This window comes from Chelon labrosus, assembly GCF_963514085.1.
Source record: "Chelon labrosus genome assembly, chromosome: 18".
Classification (NCBI taxonomy): Eukaryota; Metazoa; Chordata; class Actinopteri; order Mugiliformes; family Mugilidae; genus Chelon; species Chelon labrosus.
In genome coordinates, this window is record NC_140351.1 from 15,367,222 (window position 1) to 15,387,444 (window position 20,223).

Below are 20,223 nucleotides of genomic sequence, written 5' to 3' on the forward strand. Positions count from 1 at the left end.
GTATTTTTGAAATACCCACCACTAGGTGTCCCTCTACAACAACAGGCAACAAGCCAAGTCCTTCACCACAAAGTAATCCACTACACAAGTCAATTCATGATTAGTATAAAGACATGATGAGTATAAACATTATCAGCATTACGCTATAATCTAACACTATTCATTGAAACTAATTGTACTCAAGTAGAACATTACACTTACCTACAATCAGCTGTCTACAAGCACAGAAACTGTGCAGATGTACTTTTACACTGCACCAGAGATGCTGACTGTTGGGCCTATGACCCAGAAGTGTGTTTCTTTAATGAAAAAACAAAAACAAAACAAAAAAAAAAAATCACATGACCATATTTTATATTGAAAACATATTTATTTCATTCGAGAAGCTTTTAGAGTAATAATTTTTTATCTGATACAGTCTAAACAGCTTTAAAGTTAACAACACATACACTTTATCTTCAATATTTGTCATTAACTTCATTCTGACATTTTTTTATATACCATCTCACATATGACATAAAACCTAAAAAATACATTACAAGGCATAGAATGGTTAGCTTTACAGAGTGTGGCTGTTTACAAAATAAATTATATATAAAATGTACTTTTATTTTCATATTACATGTCATACTTTTCTTCATTTGACTTTTTAACACCCCCAGCTGGCACAATTGGGCACGTTGATATGTTTCACAATTTCACTGCAACTGGAGTACCAGCATTTTGTGACTTGTTCCTTTAACTGCATTCAATTCAGTACCATTTCAGTCATGGAAAGTGTGGCAGGATATTAGTAATGCACGAAGCTTGCAAAAGAGCCTCAAGATAGACAAATGTCTTTAAAAATAAACTCATATGAACTATTCTAGTTTGACATTGGTACAAAAACTTGAATGAGAATTTCCAGTTTCTTGTTAGGGTTAGGGTTAGGGTTGAAACATATTAATCGTGCTGTTTTCTAACAGGGAGAGAGGGAGAGAGAAAAGTTCTCCAACAATATTCTACATTCCCTGTGAAAGAGCTGCACTTTCTCACGGGGGGGAAACGTGATCATGACCGTGTTACTAAACAGACTCATGTGGAGGATCGCTCTGCTGCGGCCTCGTGTGCCAAGTTTGTGAGGGTTGAGCGCTTTTGTATTTAAAAGGGCAGAAACGCGGGCGCAAGCCGTCAGCCTGCATTGTAGGCCCACAGTGGCTCCTGCAGGGACGAAACTGTCAATCCAACAACAGCTAACCCACCACAAGCATACACTGTTGGCCTTTCAGTTGCATTAAAAACATATGCAATGCTCCACTGAAATCCCCGGTCTCAGTATCAGAAATTATCGCTACTTATAGCGGCCCAAATATATTATATATATATTGTATATAATATATTATATATATATACAAAGGCGTGAATTTTAATCAAGTATTTGCCTTTTTTTCAGACAACTTTTGCTTTTGAGAGTTCTAGTACAGCAAGGTCGCTTGTCTTCTTTAGATAAAGAGCGGACTTGTTTCACCATCGCAGGCCGAGCTTCGGACACCCACATTCACTCAGACTGAACTGAACCCACTCATGTCTTCTTACAGAAACGGGTCCGAAATGACCTCAACTGACGCTTCACACAAAGCTTCCTTTGCCCCCTTTTATCGCTCATTAGACGGCAACAACAACAGTGAGATGATTCACTCTTCCACATAATGGCAGTCTTCACCCCCTCACACATCAAATTATTTGTTTATGAACATTAATCACAGGCTACATGTCTAACACAATGACGTTCTAATTTGCTATTTTGACAACACATCGTTAAAAGGAAATTCACCGACATCCAAAAAGGCAGCATTACATTCTCACTTTGGAATGAGAGCATTGCAACGAAATGATAGCTTTTATTTCAGACAAGAAACAAGTGAAACACTGTTCTTCTATATGCTAACAAACAAAGAGTCTGTTAGCTCGAAAGCTTAGTTATTTTTGCTAAATTCACTCAAAGTAACACTGTTTTATCTTTAGTTGCAGCTGTACATGTCTGCAGTTTCACTCGACTCGAAAAAAACAACTGCATGTAACAAAGTAGGAGTCATCCTATAAGATTTAAACTTGTACACGAACAAAAATGAATTTGCTAAATGCTGGTGGAAGCTGCACCATAAAATCATACAGAGCTTCATGTCTGTATTCTCACAGGAGTCAAACACTAGGGTGGTGCCACTGAGGGTAACACTTCAGTGAGAGGTTTACACATGAAGACGACAGGCTTTGCAGCTGCATAATCTCGTCGCAAACCATACAGACGCCACGGAGGTCCAGAAGATAACAGATGAGGAAGACAAAACAGCTTAGAGACAAATAAAGAGTGCTGGTAGTTTCAACAGAGAAACAGTGAATGGTCCACTTGTTTCCAAACTTCAGTTCCGACGCTCGCAGTCATACTCCGAACCGCAGCTTCCAAATCTTTTCAAGTGGCCAAGCAGCATGTTTGAAAATGTCGCAGAGGACTGAAGACCTCCACTGTGGGGCCACGTGTCCTGAAGGCCTTTTACACTGAAGGCAGCAAAAAAAATAACAGTAAGGCTCTGAATGAGGCACGCTGGCAATGTCACAGCAACCGGATGAAAACAAAGCGGCGCTCCGGTGTTTTGGTGCATTCTGTGAGAACAACAAGCAGCAGCATTGAATTTGAGCAGCCAAACACAGCGTTGCATAGTTGCATATTTCTGAGTGAGGTTTCCGTCGACGGGAATGTTTTCCATAAATCCTCATTCCAGGATGTCAGTTTCAAAGGGGACCAGATGGTAGTAGGACAGGTTGGTGACATACGCCTCTGTGTCCTCGTCACACACATCTGCTTCCATTGGCAAAAACTCTGTTTCATCCTCGTACCTGGCAATGAAATGAAGGACATGTTACTGCAAGGACAGGGAGTCTACTCTGTTGCGATTAAAGGTTTGACCTAAGTGTGTTATCTATATCAGCCCATGGAGACGGGGTCAGAAAATTGCAGCGGGATTGCAGAGTGATGTAAGATCTTGTTTTGTGCGCAATACCAAGAGGAATGTGTGCTTCTTTTGCTTCCTACACACACCCAGGGAAGGAAGAGGTTCTCAGACACACTTCCTGTGCTGTATAAAGGGGGTGGAGGACAAGGACTTCTTCACTCGCCACAGTAATTACTGTACTCTCAAAAGAAAACATGGAAATGCTTAGAACTGTGGGAAAGCAAGAGGGGAACTTGCTTTAGGCTGCAGCCAACTCAACGTAAAACTCACCTTTAATACCAGATTAGAGATAAACTGACGCAGCAACCCCAGAATATTTCAACTGATCTTGCTGAGTAACTTGTGTTGTGGTCTAAAGTGTGGTCTTAATACTCACGGGTGCTCTAAAGAGTCAGTGGATGAAGGTCTCTCTTTTTCTTCTGGGATACTGTGATCAAATACGATGGTTTCCGTATTGGCCAGACAAAATCCATTGGATCGCATGATTTCTGCAAAGTACAAAGTGCAGCGTTACCTCAGCCGTTAGGTTGTCATGACATCAGGGATATCAGCAGTAGACACATCTTCATGTTGCACAACGAATGTACCTGATATCTTGATTGGACTCTGAAAGCATGGCTGGATTCTGTGGACTTTGTCATTCCGTAACACTTGGTCCAGTGGCGACCGCTCGAAGAAAGTCAACACCACCTCTGACCTGGAATACTGTGATGTTTTTGAGTGCAAGGCTGTGAGTTTTCAAACTGGCTGACGATGCTGCGAGAGTTCAATTAGTGATTACTGACCTTGCATGGCATGTTGATGGCATTCTTCAGTAGTCTTTCCACCTCGTTCAGCTTCTCCTCAATGTCGCTGGCCTCTTTGATTTTTACCAGCCCTGCAACAAACAAACAAAAAAGGGGGTTTTCTTGTTTTATTTTATTTTTTTTAAAAGTTAATGGTTTTAGATGGTATTTGGTACAGATATCATACTAAATGAACATCACTGCACTTAAATTAAAGCCACCTCCGTGAATCATTTCTTACTCGGGCTTTGTCGTAAGGTGTCTGAGATTCAGTTCCAACACCTCAACCTTTATGCAATAGATTGCCATGAAATTCTGCACAGACATTTACGGTCCACGAAGAATGAGTTCTCCAGACTCCAGATCCTCCAACACCACTTATGAGACATATAAATTAACAATTTTGAACTTAAGTCCATATATTCTGATGCCTTCTTGGTATGTTTTTGGTGCAATGTAACTTTGTACCATCACCAGGTTAAATTTGCCATATACTTTGGATTATTACTAAATACAAGCATTCCCATCAGCCTTTTTAAACAATGTTAGCATTGCCAAAATGCCAAACTGACCGCTGCAGGCATGTTAGCTTGGCAATGTTAGCAGTTTGATCAAACTACCGACTATTACTTAAATTAACCCTCAAGATCATCACAATCCAGTAAAAAAAGTCTCCATTAAAATGCCAGTCTTGAAGATTTTCATTTAACACTTATACAGTCTTACCGTCGACCATGCAACTACTGTCCTCCCAGGTCAAAAATATTTAGAAAGCCTAAAATATATTTTTTGAATGGACACTTATTTGAAGAATCCATGGGCAGTAATCCACATTTATATCAAATTATGTGATACGAAGGTTAAGTAAACGTCTACATGCTGTTTCTGCTTATCGCCACAGGTGGCGACAAAGAGAATAAAACAAGATGTCCTCGAGATAGCCACATTAACTACAACTTAAAAAGTACCCAAAGTATTATCAGGAAATCATCGCTCCACTATGGAGTCTGATTAAAAAAAAGAAACATTCTCACAGTCAAAATGCCAACTGTGACTATTTTTGTGCCGGGACAAGAGGGTAGGCTTTCTGACCTTTACTGCCATCAGAGTTTTATCTGTCTTTAGGCCAAGACATAAATGCCAGACAGGTTTTAATTTATCCCAAGTCTGGAAAAAGGTTGTGTCGAACGCAAGAGACGGTTGAATTTTAAGGTAACCTTTTTATTAACAATGCTCCCTAATATTTACCCCCGCATTTAGAAGGAGGGAAAAATAGAGCACAACAACCTGACACTATAAAATTGCCATTTAAACTGCTGGCATTTGTATTGCAGCAATAATAACAGGAAAAGGAAAGTAATCACAGTGCGTATGACAATGTCTGCGATAACACGTTAATCCTGCATCAAATTAGAGACGCGATTTGAGAGGCAAGCAGCAGTGTTAAGTCAGCACATTTAGCCATACGAGGCTGCCGCCCATGTGAGCAAGCAGCCAGCGAAGCATCATTTACTGCCATGCTGACGAAGGGATGTGGTGAGGGGAATAACGGTGAACACTGCAGCCACACTGACAGGGCTCTGTCTCATATAAGTAAGTGGTCAGGACAAAATGCAGTCACACAGCGGTTACTGTTACATGGAAGTACTGAGTAAGAGGGCCTAAAACGACACACTCTGCACACTGACAGCCTCATCCATTTCTAATGGCCCGCAGTGATGACATCATTCCCACGGGGATGTGAAGAGTGACTGGGCAGTTAAATCATCACTAGTAACCAAGTGAGACTCTCACCCAGCCTGGAGCTCATAAGGTCTGCAGGCCATCTTCTTTTCTTTGACTTACAATATCCCTTTGTTCCCAGTCTGCCAATAAATCTGACAAACATTACATGTACATACATTAAACGGATAGTACCATTCCTTTGAGGTGGAGTTGTACGGGGTACTTCCACATAGTCAGTGTATTACTTTGAGCAGATGTCCATGGCACGCCCACAGTTTAGCACAGAAGCCAAGACATGAGCTGCTGGGATCAGAAGCAAAAAAAGATATTTGGCCACCGAAAACGAGACCCACTTTAAAAAATATCTGTTCAAGTGTACGCTGTATTTAGAATATAATCACTGTTTACCTTGTCATCAGACAGCCTTTTCGGATAGGGAACTCTTCTGTCAGTCTCTTCAGAAGCCACCAGACTCCATTGACAAAAACAGTAATTTTGCTTGTTTACCGCTGTGTGACTTCGGCGTTTTGACATGTTAATTTGGATACAAACTAATGTGCTAACACATGAACGTCACACAATAACACAAATTAACCGATTAAGTGCTTTAAAGAAAGGGCTGTCCAATGACAATGTGAAGTGGCGATAAAATTCTAATTATAGCACACACATGAACTGATACTGATCTTTTGGGTGGGCTTTGTTTCAGGCAGCTAAAATATATTTTGCCGCTGAGTACGCCCACAGTGGTTCAGTGCTTGGCTTCTGTGTCTGCTCGTCCAAACTGAGGGCAATCATCGTCTACTGCAGATAATACACTGACCACGGATAAATAATTCACGCAACTGCATTTCACAAAACTGAACAGTTTTAACTTGTATTTTGACTTATTGTGTTGTGACAGTTGCCAGCATCATAAATATGATATTGTTGTTGCTGTTTAATGGTTCATGATTTGGTGTCAAAATAAAGCCTTGAGAAGTCCGTTGAGAGCCGTGCATGTTGAAGCAAAGCCTTGATGATAACTACACTGCAGAGGCTTTAAGCCATTCCACACATCTTGACAGTTAATGTCCTTTGTAAACAGGTTAGCGGAGATTACTGCACATCTTACACGCAGCGCGCTAATGTTACGCATCAAATTAATACACTGCACATTACCGTCAGGGTGCAGGCACGTACACGGAATCATTCACAGAGTTTCTGGACTTACTAATAAGCATTTAGAAATGACAGTATTTTCTGTAAAGATGCATGACTTTCCTGTATTTTGAGTCTTGCATATGATTCATTCATTCCTTCATTCATCTTCTGTAACTGCTTGTCCTGTGAAGGGTCGTGGGGGGTGCTGGAGCCTCTTGCATGTGATTTTCAACTGTATTTAAATTTGTTTTCATAAGTTTCATTAATTATATGTTGATATTAATAGTCATTATTGACAACCTGGGTGGGTGCTGCATAAACTAGGAGGTGGTTTGATGTGTTAAAAAAGAAGCGTTCTTCTTTTTTTTGCAGTAAACTGCTGGTTGTGCAAGATTTAATCAAGTTAACCGCAGCACATTCAATATGTTTTTGAAGTTAGAGAGTGCAGGTTCAACACTTTTGCTAGCTGTATACAGTAAGATGAAAACACAGCAGATCACAGAGTGGTCGTGTATGAACTGGGTAGATTTTTCCAGAGGTTTACATGCAACAACTCCACTAATTACTCTTGGAAATAGTAAAAAAATAAATAAATACAGTAGACGCTACAGCATCAAAAATTGCACTAGAGTCCCTGTGACACTCCTCCGGCAGCACCCTCTCCTACCACTGTATCACATGACAATTCACTGAAATAAGACACAGTCAAGGAAGAGGGAAAAGAAGCACTGCTTCTATGTTTGCCCCAATGAGTTGTAACTTGGTAAATATATTCAAACATATTCATATTAAAAGATATCATGATCCCTGAGAGTATTTCTTCCCATTTCCTATAATAGTCTATTTCCCGTATGGACTTCCTGGCTACAGTGTTTTAAGTAATTATACAACTCACTCCTGATTATCTCCATTCTCTAAGAAAAGCATGTGACTGTAGTTGCTATCATAATTGGGCTGCAAGATGATAACAGTACCAGTAACTAGGCAGACACTAGTCTGTGACAGGAATGCCAAGCTGACAAGACACTTCATCTACTAGCCGAAATAACACAGCAGCGGCAGACAAACTCAGCAGTGTCCATGTCTTCCTCAAACACACTATCGAAAAAAACAATCAACAGATGTTGTAAGCGCCACATTTCACAGAACATCCTCTGCAAGGATCTGATAAGCTCCTGTCAGCAGCGTTACACTGAATCATTCAACCGCTAACCCGCCTCGGTTTGGCCAACAGGTTATTTTTGGACGTCTCAGTCAGAGACAGAGGATATTATCAGAAACAGAATGTCACAATATTTGTATATAGCTGCAATGTACCTTTTTGGTATGCAGTAGTATCTGTATTGCGTGGTGTATATGATATCAACGTTTATTGTCAGCGGAGTGAACTATATTTAATTTACAACAATTTGATTTTCACTAAGCGTCTGCATGCTGGAGCTCACGGTCCATGATTTAGAGGAATTTCATTTCTTGCAGAGCTGGGATCGGCTTATGCTCAATGGAAGTGAGGAGTATTTTTTAAATGTGGACTGACAACAGTCTCCCCAGGAAGACAATCACCATGTTGAACTTGGCAAAAAGAGAGAGAGAGCCAGTTCAAGCCCTGGCTTCAGTTTCACCTCTACACACCTGATCAATCCCAATGAGAATTGGACATGAATGCCAGCGGATTTTGATCCTAGCACGTCTAATCCGCGGTAACTTCATGTGTATCCTGTAAAACCACAACATATCATTATTATACATTGGTTTTGGTGTAGAATGAACTAATATGTTGATTAGTGACATGTCAATAGACTTTTTATTTGACTGCTGGCCTGAGTCAAGCTAGCCTATTCCTGGTGTGTGCAGTCTTTTTACTATGCTAAGCTAACTGGCCGTTGACGCTGGATGTTCATGTTTAATGAAAAGGTACACAGGAAGAGCCCTCAAGACTCTTGAGGCAACAAGAAACAGTGGAACGTTCCTGAAATTCAGCGAGTTGTAGCAATGACAGGCAAAGTCAGCGAGCACCAAGTTTAACTAATCTCAACTTTGAGGCGGCCAGTGTGACAACCAATGGGAGCGACCGAGACATATTAAGCTAACACCGCTGATGTTTACCACAAAGAAACGACGCCCACGACTTGGAGCGTCTGGTGAACCCAGATCGAGGAGCGGTGTTGTAAAGGAAGTGATGACGGCAAGAAGAGCATCAATACACCGACTACATTTGTTCTGCTTGTTTCATTTGGAAACACTGGGGATGGTAAATATACAAGAGGGTTACCTAAGTAATCAGAGCCTGGCGCGTCCACTAGCTGCCAACTGTAGGCGACAAGAGTTTTGGAGCAAGTGTTTTATATGTGGACAAGGCTTAACCCTCCACCATGGAGCAGCAAACTGTTAAACTGACTGGCTACATGAAAGTAATGGACAATGTCAAACAAGCTGAATCATTTTCAATTACATAAAAGGGCTAGGACTCCAGGTATTCGGTTCATTCATTACTTGAACAATGCAATGAGTCACGCTGCATGCATACTAAAATACAGATGATTTGTAAGAGTCTAAAAGGTCTATTTATGTCTCACTATACAGTGAACTATGCAGGTTCTGTAACATTGCATGAGGAGTACTGAATGAATGTTGGCATGCACAGTCATAGACCTCTAAAAAACGCACAAAACAGAAACAAAAGGTCCGTCCATGCCTTGTCTACCTATCCACTAATATTCTCTTGTAGTCAGCAGTGAATGAGTGTACGTGAGGAGGGGTGATTACTGACGCAGTCTACATTCCTTGATGATATCTAGTTCACATGGAATGTGAGCAACCGCTTCCTGTCTGTGCTCACTTAGTGGTCACATGTAAGGTAAGTGTTTATGAGGACTAAATATGGGAAGTCCACTCCTCTCCCACTCACCCTCTTGCTCATCGTGGCATCAGCATGTAAGGCTCAGCACGCCTACTCTGTTGCCTAGACGCAGCACAGAAACAGGAAAACATGGCCGGGGACTAAAACTAACTGTAGCAAAGTAGACTGAGAAAGGCCAGGGCAATGGTTTTTCTTTCACTCTAAGAGGCAATTAAAGGGGATGCAAATGAAATATTGAGCCATTAGGAGCATGTTATTAACCAGGAGGTTCGCTATGCTTCAATGAATTGCTGAAACCAGCCAGAGTCAATAAAGTAACACAGATGTCTGCTTCAGTTCTCATATCAAGGCCCCATTTATCATTTAGCTGTAGCTTGGTGCGAAGGGTCACAGACGGAATAAAGAAACGAGAAGTGAGTCATGAGATCTGAAACGTCTCGTCCCGAAATGCAACTGCGGCGCGCTGGCGGAGCTGTCAACAATTCTGCCAGATATTTCTGTGGCTGGGCAGGAAGCTGAGCTTTCCAGTCGCCACTACAGGGATGTTTCCAAAGCACTTGTATGGGCTCAGCGGATAGAGGCGAAAGGGAAGTTGCCAAGAAGACTGCTGGGAGAGGGGGGGGCGATCATAAACACAGAACATGCTCGGAGGCCTGCCAAGTCTGTGGCAACGCCAGGGTACAAGAGTGTGAGACCCAAACCCAGAGGGCAGTGGGTTCAACCTACAGAAGGCTAAACCCTGCCAACTATAACCTCAACAAAGCAAACTACCTACTAAAACTCAGCCGTATGTTCAGCCTAGTTTTTCAACTAGTCAAAGAAGTTGCATCTAGTGAGCAGTTTCAGGACAGTTCATGTGACGATCACATGTTGAAATCTTAAACTTATATTTAGAACATGTCATGAGCAAAGCAAACAAATCAGAGTTCAGCTTTGTGCTTTTGAGTTTTTCAGCTCGTGTGACGGAGTTTATACAACATAAGAAGCAGGATTAATGCTCTGCTTTCAGATGAGTTTTGAAATCATCAAATTTGAAGCTGAGCGCGGTGGATCCTGCTGTTGCCATCTTGGCAGTGCCTGACTCCTCTCCCGACTAATTCAATCAGTGGAGCTGAGGTGACAACTAGCAAACTGTGAGGGCACCCACATGTCACCCAAGGCAAGAAAGTCCTTATTTATGCATAACTTCAAGCCGTGAGATCCAAAATTTACCCCCCACAGTTGCCATGATTGAGGAAATTATCTATAGAGACCGAAACTGTTCAACTGTGCCTCAACATATAAGTCTATGGGGGTCGACGCCAGCATTTTCAAGTGGCCATGTGAGGAACTGCAGTTTTTGGCACTTCCACTTGCTTTTGCTTTTTTAGTCACAGAGGTTCCTGCTTGATTTGGAGACACACTGATTGTGTATGGACATGTAAATACGCAAAAGAGATGGCGTAAAGCGGTTTAATGTGCGACTAATAACTGTGAGTCAAACAGAAATGTCTACATCTCAGTCTGACAGGGCCACAGGAAGAAGTCTCAAACCTTGTCTTTGCGCAGAATTCCGATCTCCGTCATACACAGTTTTCCATGCACAAGAAAAGTAACCTTCTCTCCTCCAGTGCTGCAGAATATATGAGATGTAAAAAACTGATTTCCGCATGGAAGTCTGTGTTGGTACTTTAGTTATGTCTCCAGAACTTTTTGGCCACAGAGACATGAGAGCAAAGGTTACAAACAGTGCAATCTTTCATGTCCTGTCAGCGCGTTGGTCTTGTGGATGGTCTGCTAATGTGACACGCTAATGTGGATCCGGTTCATTATTAACCTGTCCAAACAAACCCATGCAGATGCAGGCTATGACGACCCTCAGCCCTAAACCCCGATTGTGCTGGCTATGTGTTCTTCTTCTATTTAGCCTCCTGCATCAACACTAAAATCCACACTGTTACCATCTACCCACGGCACCCTCCCACAAATTTGAAATTAAATACCTCAACAACTCAAACAACTGGTTCTAATCCATAAAAAATGCACAGAGAGCAGAAAAACAGCAGCTGTCGCGCCTTCTGGAGCAAGGCAGGAATAGGATTTTCTCTACGGTTTTCCTGCGTGGGCAGAAGAAACGTTTTCCGCCACAGAAGCCTTTAAATGAGAAATATTCCTGATAGGGGAGAAAAATGCACAATTTAAACTGTGTAATAAGTCCAAAACATGTCTACTAGTGACAAGCGTGTTTATGCCGGAAGGAAGTGAGAAGAATTTAAGTGACAGAATGAGACTTTTTGTTATTTAATGTAAATAATTTGGAAAATTCAGTCATTTAAGTCTTATATTCAGCAAAAAAATCAAGTTTTTGCTTGTTGTTGCCTTTTAAGTGACATATTCTTTATTTTATATGACTGAAAACAGAATATTTTGAAGGTTTTGCACAAAAAAAAAAAGTGGGAAATTTTCTTGCAGATGATCACTAACCAAAACAAGCATGCAGCCCGAGACAACATGTCCCTTATGAGTAAAGGGTAACTATATAAAACCTGCCTATATTAAAAGCTGAGTTATTTTTGTTGCTGCTCTGTCATCATTTCCTTTCACATTCAGTCATCTGGCATCACACCAACCTTCTATCAGAGGGGACTTGGAGAGGTCTCTTCTGTCTTCAGGGAAGGACTCCACCAGCCTTTTAAACAGCCGCCCCAGATCGGAATAACTCCGGTGCAAGTATAAAACGTTCCTGTCGGACCACTCAGTCCTGATCTCGAAGAACTCCTCTTCCTCCCCGCGCTGGCTGATGATGAGTCTCCGGATCCCGTTAACCCAGCAGTCCCGGACAAACATGTTGACCAGCGACGTCCCTTCAAACACAGCCGATGCCATTCCTCAGACGTCAGTCCCGCATGCTGGAGCTGGAGCGGGGCGCGCCACCGGCGGACAGCAGCTGGCTTTTATTGGGGAGAGCTGAAAGAAAAGTCAAGGCCACTGAGATCCGGGTGTTACAAAAAAAAAAAAATTCAATCTGAAGTAGAGGAACTTCGGCAACTTTTCGGTCAGCCCAGTCTGAGCGGCAGACAGCGGCTGAGTGTAGAAGCAGGAGGAGGATGAGTGTTTGCTCAGCCCATCACACGCGTAATCTCAAACGTGGCATGACTTTAAAAAAAAAAAAAGTCAAAGATAACGCCCACTCTGAATTGATCCGGCAATATTGATTCAACAGCAGCTTATTTTCCTGCAACCACCAGAGAGATAACCAAAGAAAGAAATAATTGATATTAAAATATAGGAATAATACATAGCTACATCCTCAAAGTAAAGCCTCCTCCCTCCCTCCCTCTTTGGCTCTGCTTTCCTAAATCCAGAGCATTCAACTTGTCTGGATCCGTTGCTTTTCTTTCAGCACAGTTTCCTCCCCTCTCCTTCCTCCCTCCTTCCTTCCTCCCTCCTTGACAACAGGGTATTATTATGCAAGGAATGCAAGGGGCTGCAAAAACAGCACTGTCCATCTCCTTATTTATAACCGGGACAAACACCTTCTCCACTCTCTCCCTCTCTCTCTCTCTTCATCTATTCAGCTAGTTATTAGTGACTCTTAAGTAGTACACGTAATCTTGAAGTGAGATATTTGGGAATAAGCACAGGAAAGTATTCTGGAAAGAGTCAGCGGAGATCTTGCCTTTTTTTTTTTTTACGCCTGAGCAGCTTTTAAATCCTGGCTCTTAGCATGAGAAAACATGTGACTTTGTTCTGTGTGTGTTTGTGGTAATCTTGGATCTCCATGTTTTCTGTGGCTTATTGCATATTTGATTAGGCTGCAGTTCAATCAACAAACTGTGGGCCTCGACTTAGTAACCCATGGATCCAAGAAGCCCCTACCACCTACTGGCTCCTGCAGTAGTAGCCAGTAAAGGGCTGCAAAAACCGTCCATGTCCATATTTATGATAAGGATTAACGCCTTCATCACTCTCTGAACCTTTACTTTCTGTGTCTTGTGTGAGTCCTCGACTTTCCTTAAAACTTTTATATATGTTTGGAAACAACAACAGGAAAGAATTCTGAAAAGAGGTCGCTGAGATCTGAACTTTTAACTCAGCTTCAAAGACTGGTTCCTGGCAATAAACCATGTTTCTCTGTGGTAATCTTGCATCTCCATTGGGGTCCTTTTGTATCTGTTTGTGGTCATTTTGTGCCTCTTTGTGGTCATTTGATTAAATTTCCCACAAGAAAAGTTCATACAGACAATCTGCTCCAAAGGCCTTGGGGTCTCCCATTCAGTCATCCATCCATTCATCCAACAAACAAACGCCCATCACCTTCTGACTCAGAGGCAGCCGGGAAAAGGGCTGCAAAGATGACACTAATGTGGCCACTGAGAAATTACATTAAAATTAGTAATCGGGAAATTAGATGTTTGGAAAAAACAAAGGAAAGTATTCTAGGAAGAGGCGGCTGAGATCTCAACATTGCATAGATTTAAAATCTTGGTTTCTGGCAATAATAAACTGTGTTCCTTTGTGGTGACGCTGCATCTCCATGTGGTCCTTTTGTGTCTGTTGGTGGTCTTTTGATTCAATTTTCAACAAGGAATCCAGGCCTGTACTTAGGACTCCCATTCAGTCATCCATCAATCGATCCAACAAGCCTGCCATTAAATTCTGACTGTCAGAAGTAGTCGGTCAGGGGGCTTGTCTACGTAAGATTTTCCATTTTTTACCTCTTTAATATCACCCTTCACAAAAAAAGATGCACCGCTGGCTAATATTTGTCTCCCGACAGAGTTACCAAAAAAGGAGCAGATTTTCTCCCCACATCGCTCCACTGAACAGCACACTAATGTTTCTCCGAGAGGAGAGGCAGAGGCCAGTAAAAAGGGCTTTACAGGAAGCCGTGGCCAAGCGGAGAAATGAAGATTCAGCTGTAATTAACTACTGTACAGTGGGAAAAGGGCCGCGCAGTAAAAGCAATTCGTAACAATGCAGCACAGGAAACAGCATCTTAATGGCAAGTAGAAGCAAGCCGTAAAACACTCTTTACTGCACGGACTTGGAAATAATAGCAGAAATCTGCACAGAAAGCTGAGAATTGTTCTGCTGAGATCAGGAGAAGATACTCAGCTCTAATGTGCACAGATGGTTGAGCAAAAGTCTGCCTTAATGCCCCACTTTTTAGCTCAAAATTGCACTTTGGTGAGTGACTCAGTCCTATTATGGCAAGTACAAGCACTCCCAACAAAAAGATAATAGAAATAAAAAAAAAAAAATCAGCCAGTCATGACAATATAAAGTTTTAATTTGAATCATTTAGGCTGTCCAAAGAGGACCCCTCAAACTTATATGTCCAGCTGTTAGACTGGCAGTGAGAAGATGGTGACACTGTCTACATACAGAAAACTCTTTGCTTTTCTGCTTCACTGAAAGCTCACCATTGTCAAACTCAGAAAAAATCACTTCACAATTAACAGTAGGGGTTGCATGAGTTTTTAAAGTCTGCTGTTGTGTGGTGAAAGTCCAGTTGACACCAACTAGTCGATGATGATAAAAACACAGTAGAAAGCAATACTTTGCATCAATGAAATCTATATTCTTGACCTGAATACATATACTGAGAACAAACAGCTCATGTGCTACATACCGTGTGTTGCAGATGTGTATAGTCTGTATAAAAACAGGCTGCAACTCAGCACCATCGATAGCATTTACTAGTTCTACAGCGTGTTGTAAGATAGGATAGTGTAGTCGGGTTTAAAAATGTGGTATCTCCTTGTTCTGCAGCTAAAGGTTTAATACCTTTAACAATGATATTCACCAGCAAATTGTTGATTTGCTGCCTCTCTGTTACCGCAGGGCGTTTAGTGAAGAAGTTAGCTAACTGCTGTCGAGAGGATTTGGACCGTTCTCCACCTGTCTTCTTAGAGGCATCCGTGTTGTTATTGTCATATCATGTCAGCAACCAGTCGACATGATGCTTAAAACGTCACGGTACAGCAGTGAAGTCGACTATTCGACTCGTCGTGCAACTCCTAATTCACAGGCAAGGCTATTTTCCTGTGAATTTTAGTTTTATTTTCATCTACACTTTAACCTTCTCCTCAAAACAATGCCATAATAGCACAACTCCACTTATAGAGGTGGCTAAATCTTGCTTTTAAAGAATGATGCCTGCAAAATGTGAAATTCAGTGGCATGTAGTCAATATGGAAAATATCCATCCTGAAAGGAAATAGTACAAAGGTTATGGAGCATCACATGAAGACTTCTAAATTATAGACTTGATGCATCAGTGGTTGTTTGCGGCAAGAACTGGCTCATAATCCGTAGTGCTCCTTCACATATTGCTGTCCACGTAGACCCGGCTATTAACCTGTTTCATTACAACATCAGAAATGATACAGCGGAAAGAAAATGACTGTGGTGACTTCTAATAATAAAGTAGATCCTGTTGGTACTGGATGTTGAATTGTATATATATTCTTACATGCAACCTGATAAATCACCAAACTTCTCCAAACTCACCAAAGTCTTTCTCGGCGTTTAAGTTCAGCCCCTAACAGACATATCGTTTGGTGCACATTTGGAGTCTAGTCATGCTGTGTGCTGCACATTTTATTTAAGGCCCGAATGATTATATTACACGAACCAACCGCCTCGGTATTATCAGAAACCCCTTCTCCCTCCGTGTAATAATAGGATCTGTCTGTTTTGAGCAGCGCTTCAATCTGTGGTTCGGCCACATTCACAGAGTCAGCACATTCTGCCTCGGTGCCTCATTCCAATATAATTCCTCGGAAAGAGTAAACTTTAAATGGAAAAATAGACTTTTGCCCACTGATCTTTAAAGGCTCGCGCAAAGTTCTAGACACATTCATCATTCGATGCTAAAGCTTTGCGTGAGGGAGCAAGACAAATTGTTCAGGGCTGGTTTGTTTGATGAAGGTTTCGTCAGATGGATTGATGGTTTGTTCGACCATTCAAATATCCTCACTTAAAGATGCAAACTAAGGATATTTTGTCACTTTTAATGGAATATTTTAGGATTAGAAACTGGGTTTATGTTTAGAATAAGAACTTGGATTTGTCAGGTTAGCAATTCAGTATAAGCTCATAATTAAGAAATGCAGATGACTGTCTTTTAAAGGGTAGAGGTTTGTAGTGTGTAAGGAAATCTGAGACCTAACAGAATTTTCTTTTTGGGGGGTTTTCCTGAGACACAAGTGGACTGACACCACTTTTCAGATCTGTCCATTAAGCATGAAGCTGAAGCCAGAAAACTGAATCTCAGCAACAACCGACAAAAAAAGGAGAAACAGCTAGCTTGTTCAGAGTTTAACTAGGCTAGCTGTTTCCCTTTAACTTCCAGTCTTATGAAAAACAACCTTAAAAACAAAACCAGCACATGAACAAACTTAATAGCACATGAAAGTTTTGGGTTCAGGTTGTTTAGTTTGGCTCATGTCCCATCTGCATAGAACATAGATCTAATGGAATGGGCGTGGTTTATGACTTTTAGCAATCAAACCACCACCAGGGGGCGATCAAAATATTTTGGCTTCCTTTCTGGGTAACTGTCATGTCATCCATGTTAGCAAGACAGCAAGCTGATGTTAGCATTTAGCCTAAAGCACAGTAGTACAGATAGAGTTGTTGATTTTCTCATTGAACTCTTGGCTAGAAAGCAAACATGTCTGCGTCTCAAAATGTGAAGTGTTTTTTGTCCTTCTTTGTAAACAAAAATCTTTCAAAAAGCATGTGAATGAAAGTGTTTTATACGATCCTCAAAACCAACCACAAACTATCATATTTACGCATCATCAGTAGAATAAAGATACTGTCGAAACATTTCATTAAACCGAAATAAACTAGACTGCATGAGCTTTATTTTTTTACAGTCTCTTGTAACCTTTGGGGTGGACCTGCAGCACAGATATACAGCCTGTTATTTAAGGCATTTACTATCACATTCATACAATTTCACACCCATGCTTACTGCAAATATGCAGTAAAAAGGAGGAAAATTAGGACTTCTGCAGCCTCTCATATCTAATTTGTCACCCCCTCACTGCCAACCTCCCAGCTGCCACACCCTCAGCTTACACTGATGGTGGTAACACAGATGTTTCCAATCAAGCTCTAAATCTTGCGCCATAAAACTTGCTACAGATTTCTATGTTTAATGAGCGATCAACAGTTTCATAGTGGCATGATCAAATAAATATTCATGCTCATCCCTTGCCTTGAAGCAAATGTAAATGTAATCCTCCTACGAGGCCATATGTTTGGGTTGTACTCCCTTACCTGCTTCTTTAACCGTGTAAATCGTATGCCAGCCCCTATTCTCTAAGAAAACCAAACATCTGAGGCTCATAAAGTAAAACTGTTCAGAAAGGAAGAGACTAGAAAGAAAAACATAAAGATGGACACATCTGTCAGGGAACAAAGAACGTCTGCGTTAATGGAAATAGGCGTTGCCTTTTCATTGAGAAGCACCGGCAGAGCTTTACTTAGAGGAAGTCGTTCGAAGCCATAACTCTATCCTTGTCCTCACCGGCAGACAAAACCCAGTGAAGAGTGCAGGGGCTGGGGTGACAGCGGGTTAGCAAACTGCCTGAGTGTCTTTAACAGGCTCTATAATGGACTGTGGTTGTCTTCACTGAGCATCTGTTGGACCCCATGTTTTATGGCCCCATCCTTATTGTGTCTCCACTGAAGCTTGGAGAGCAGAGGCCCTAACATTCACGGCAGACCTTATGTCTGCTCGCTTTATTCCCAAGTTCCAACAAATGACATAAATCAGATGTGCTGGCGTGATGCGTCATGAAATCTCTTTGAATATTCCACCCAGCAGTGTGGTTATTGCATATTTCAGTGCATAAATGTGGGTGAAATACAAATGTTTTGTTTTAATGGTTGCACTATTGTTGTGAATACATTTTTTTTTTTTTTTTAAATGTAAATTTGGCTAACTAAACCACTTGAACCTCAACCACTGCAGCCATTCCAGGATGCTTGCTTTTTTTATTTTTTGGATAACAATTTAATAGTAACCATTAGTTGTCAAGCTAAGTTATAGCGTAGTTTTACCCACTGACTGCTCATGTTCTTAGTTTTCATAACATCAGCATTAGCACTAACTAATTTAGCCTTCAAAAAAAGAGTCCTTCAGAATATAAATACAGTTTACAGCACAGGACATCAACAGTCCTTTAGTGCTCTAGAAACTTCCCGAACAGAGATCTGCAGGTGCCTCTGCGACTACTTTTAGAGTATCTGGCGCAGTTCTTTTTATGGAGCACTTGATAACTCAAAAAAAAGTAAGGAATGTGACAGGAAAAACTTTATTATCTAATTTTTACCCATTTGTTTGTTTTAGTTGAAGTCTCATCAAAGGAGAGTGGCAATATGGGGCGTGGCTTAGGCCTGCTAGGCTTCAACCAGCCACCAGGGGGCAATGAAGATATTTTGGCTTCACTTTAAATATGGTTGAAGTTTCTTTCAGGATAAATAGTAATAACTTTTGTAAATGTTTAACTTTTCAAAAACAATTAGCCAATGTTAACAAGCTAACACACTAAACTAAGATCATGGAACAGGCATTCTTTACATTTGCTAAACATAAATACGTTAGCAAGGGCTGACAAAGGTCCCTCTTAAAAACTTGACTTTACCTTCCCCCTTTTGTTTTGTTTTTCTTAATTATGAAACTACTGCCCCCCACATGCTCATTTAAATATTTACTTGTCATATGGAAATGTTTTAAATATCAATTCAATTTACACTTAGACATAGAATGGACATAATGGACTTAATAACACTTCAAAATTCATCACGATAAATACATTCCATTCATAAATGGACTTGCTAGAGTTTCAGGTTTAAGTTTAAGACAGTGTAGCAACATATAAAGTTATAAAACAAAAATAAAAAGAATGTATTTAGGAGGCTGAGACTACAAACTTTGTACGTACAAACTGCATACACACATAATCACTCATCCTTAGATTGGAAAGCAGAATGCAGTATAGGACATTTTATCTCATATTGTATATGGCCATGATTTACTGGGCACACTGGGACAGGGGTCTCAGGTAATGGAATACATAATGTTTCTGCAACCGAGACCTTAATCTGTTGTGAGACCTCCAGCTTGCAACTTTATCATATAAATCTGAGATTGTCTGTGCAGCAGAAAGCCCAGGCTGTGAGTTACAGCTCTAGGCTCTGTGTGTATACTCAAAATTTATATATATTTATAGCAGGGGGGATTTGGCAAACACTCAGGTCCCATTAGATATTTTGCTTTTTTCGGTATATAGACTGTCCGTGGTTCAGTATGTAATCTGTGACGGAATATCGAAGACAAACTTTTATTTTTTACTTTTTTTCCACTCTAGCATACATTAAACGAGATGTTGTGAGAACCTGAATGATGATGGTAGCACCTGCAGCACTCTCATCTGCCAGACACTCTTGTCCCATCTGCCAGCATCAATCCTGCTATATCTTCACGGCTCCATTACTTTCTCTGTGCTGTGAATAAGCAACCACAGGTGCCCCACAATAACACAATTTACTGCTTGGTATCAAACTGTCAAGAGTGGATAATAACCAGCCCTCCGACGCTTTTGCATCCTTGAATGTTTTGTGATTTCACAGAGCCGTGTCAGAGGCAGCTGCTTTACGTCTTTGCAGCTTTTTAGCACTGTTACATGATGTCTCAGATCCTTTCAGAATGTTTTGCATT

The 20,223-nt window shown here is 41.1% G+C and overlaps 1 protein-coding gene across 1 annotated transcript; it reads right to left on the reverse strand.

Moving 5' to 3' along the window:
- Positions 1–415: 415 nt before the first annotated feature.
- On the reverse strand, positions 416–12,574 carry pxdc1b (PX domain containing 1b). The gene is made up of 5 exons (XM_084565982.1): positions 12,113–12,574; positions 3,776–3,867; positions 3,578–3,695; positions 3,367–3,478; positions 416–2,874 (listed from the first exon to the last, which is right to left on the reverse strand). The coding sequence occupies exons 1-5, from the start codon at positions 12,366–12,368 to the stop codon at positions 2,751–2,753; spliced, it is 702 nt and encodes a 233-aa protein (XP_084422108.1). The 5' UTR covers positions 12,369–12,574; the 3' UTR covers positions 416–2,750.
- Between the last annotated feature and the right edge of the window lie 7,649 nt (positions 12,575–20,223).

What these genes read in the sequence shown, in the direction of transcription:
- pxdc1b (XM_084565982.1), bottom strand. Translation starts at nt 12,368, where the DNA reads ATGGCATCGGCTGTGTTTGAAGGGACGTCGCTGGTCAACATGTTTGTC. An exon ending in CCATCAACATGCCATGCAAG is followed by an intron (nt 3,696 to 3,775) that starts GTCAGTAATCAC and finishes AAAACATCACAG; the next exon opens with TATTCCAGGTCAGAGGTGGT. An exon ending in ACTGACTCTTTAGAGCACCC is followed by an intron (nt 2,875 to 3,366) that starts GTGAGTATTAAG and finishes TTTCATTGCCAG; the next exon opens with GTACGAGGATGAAACAGAGT.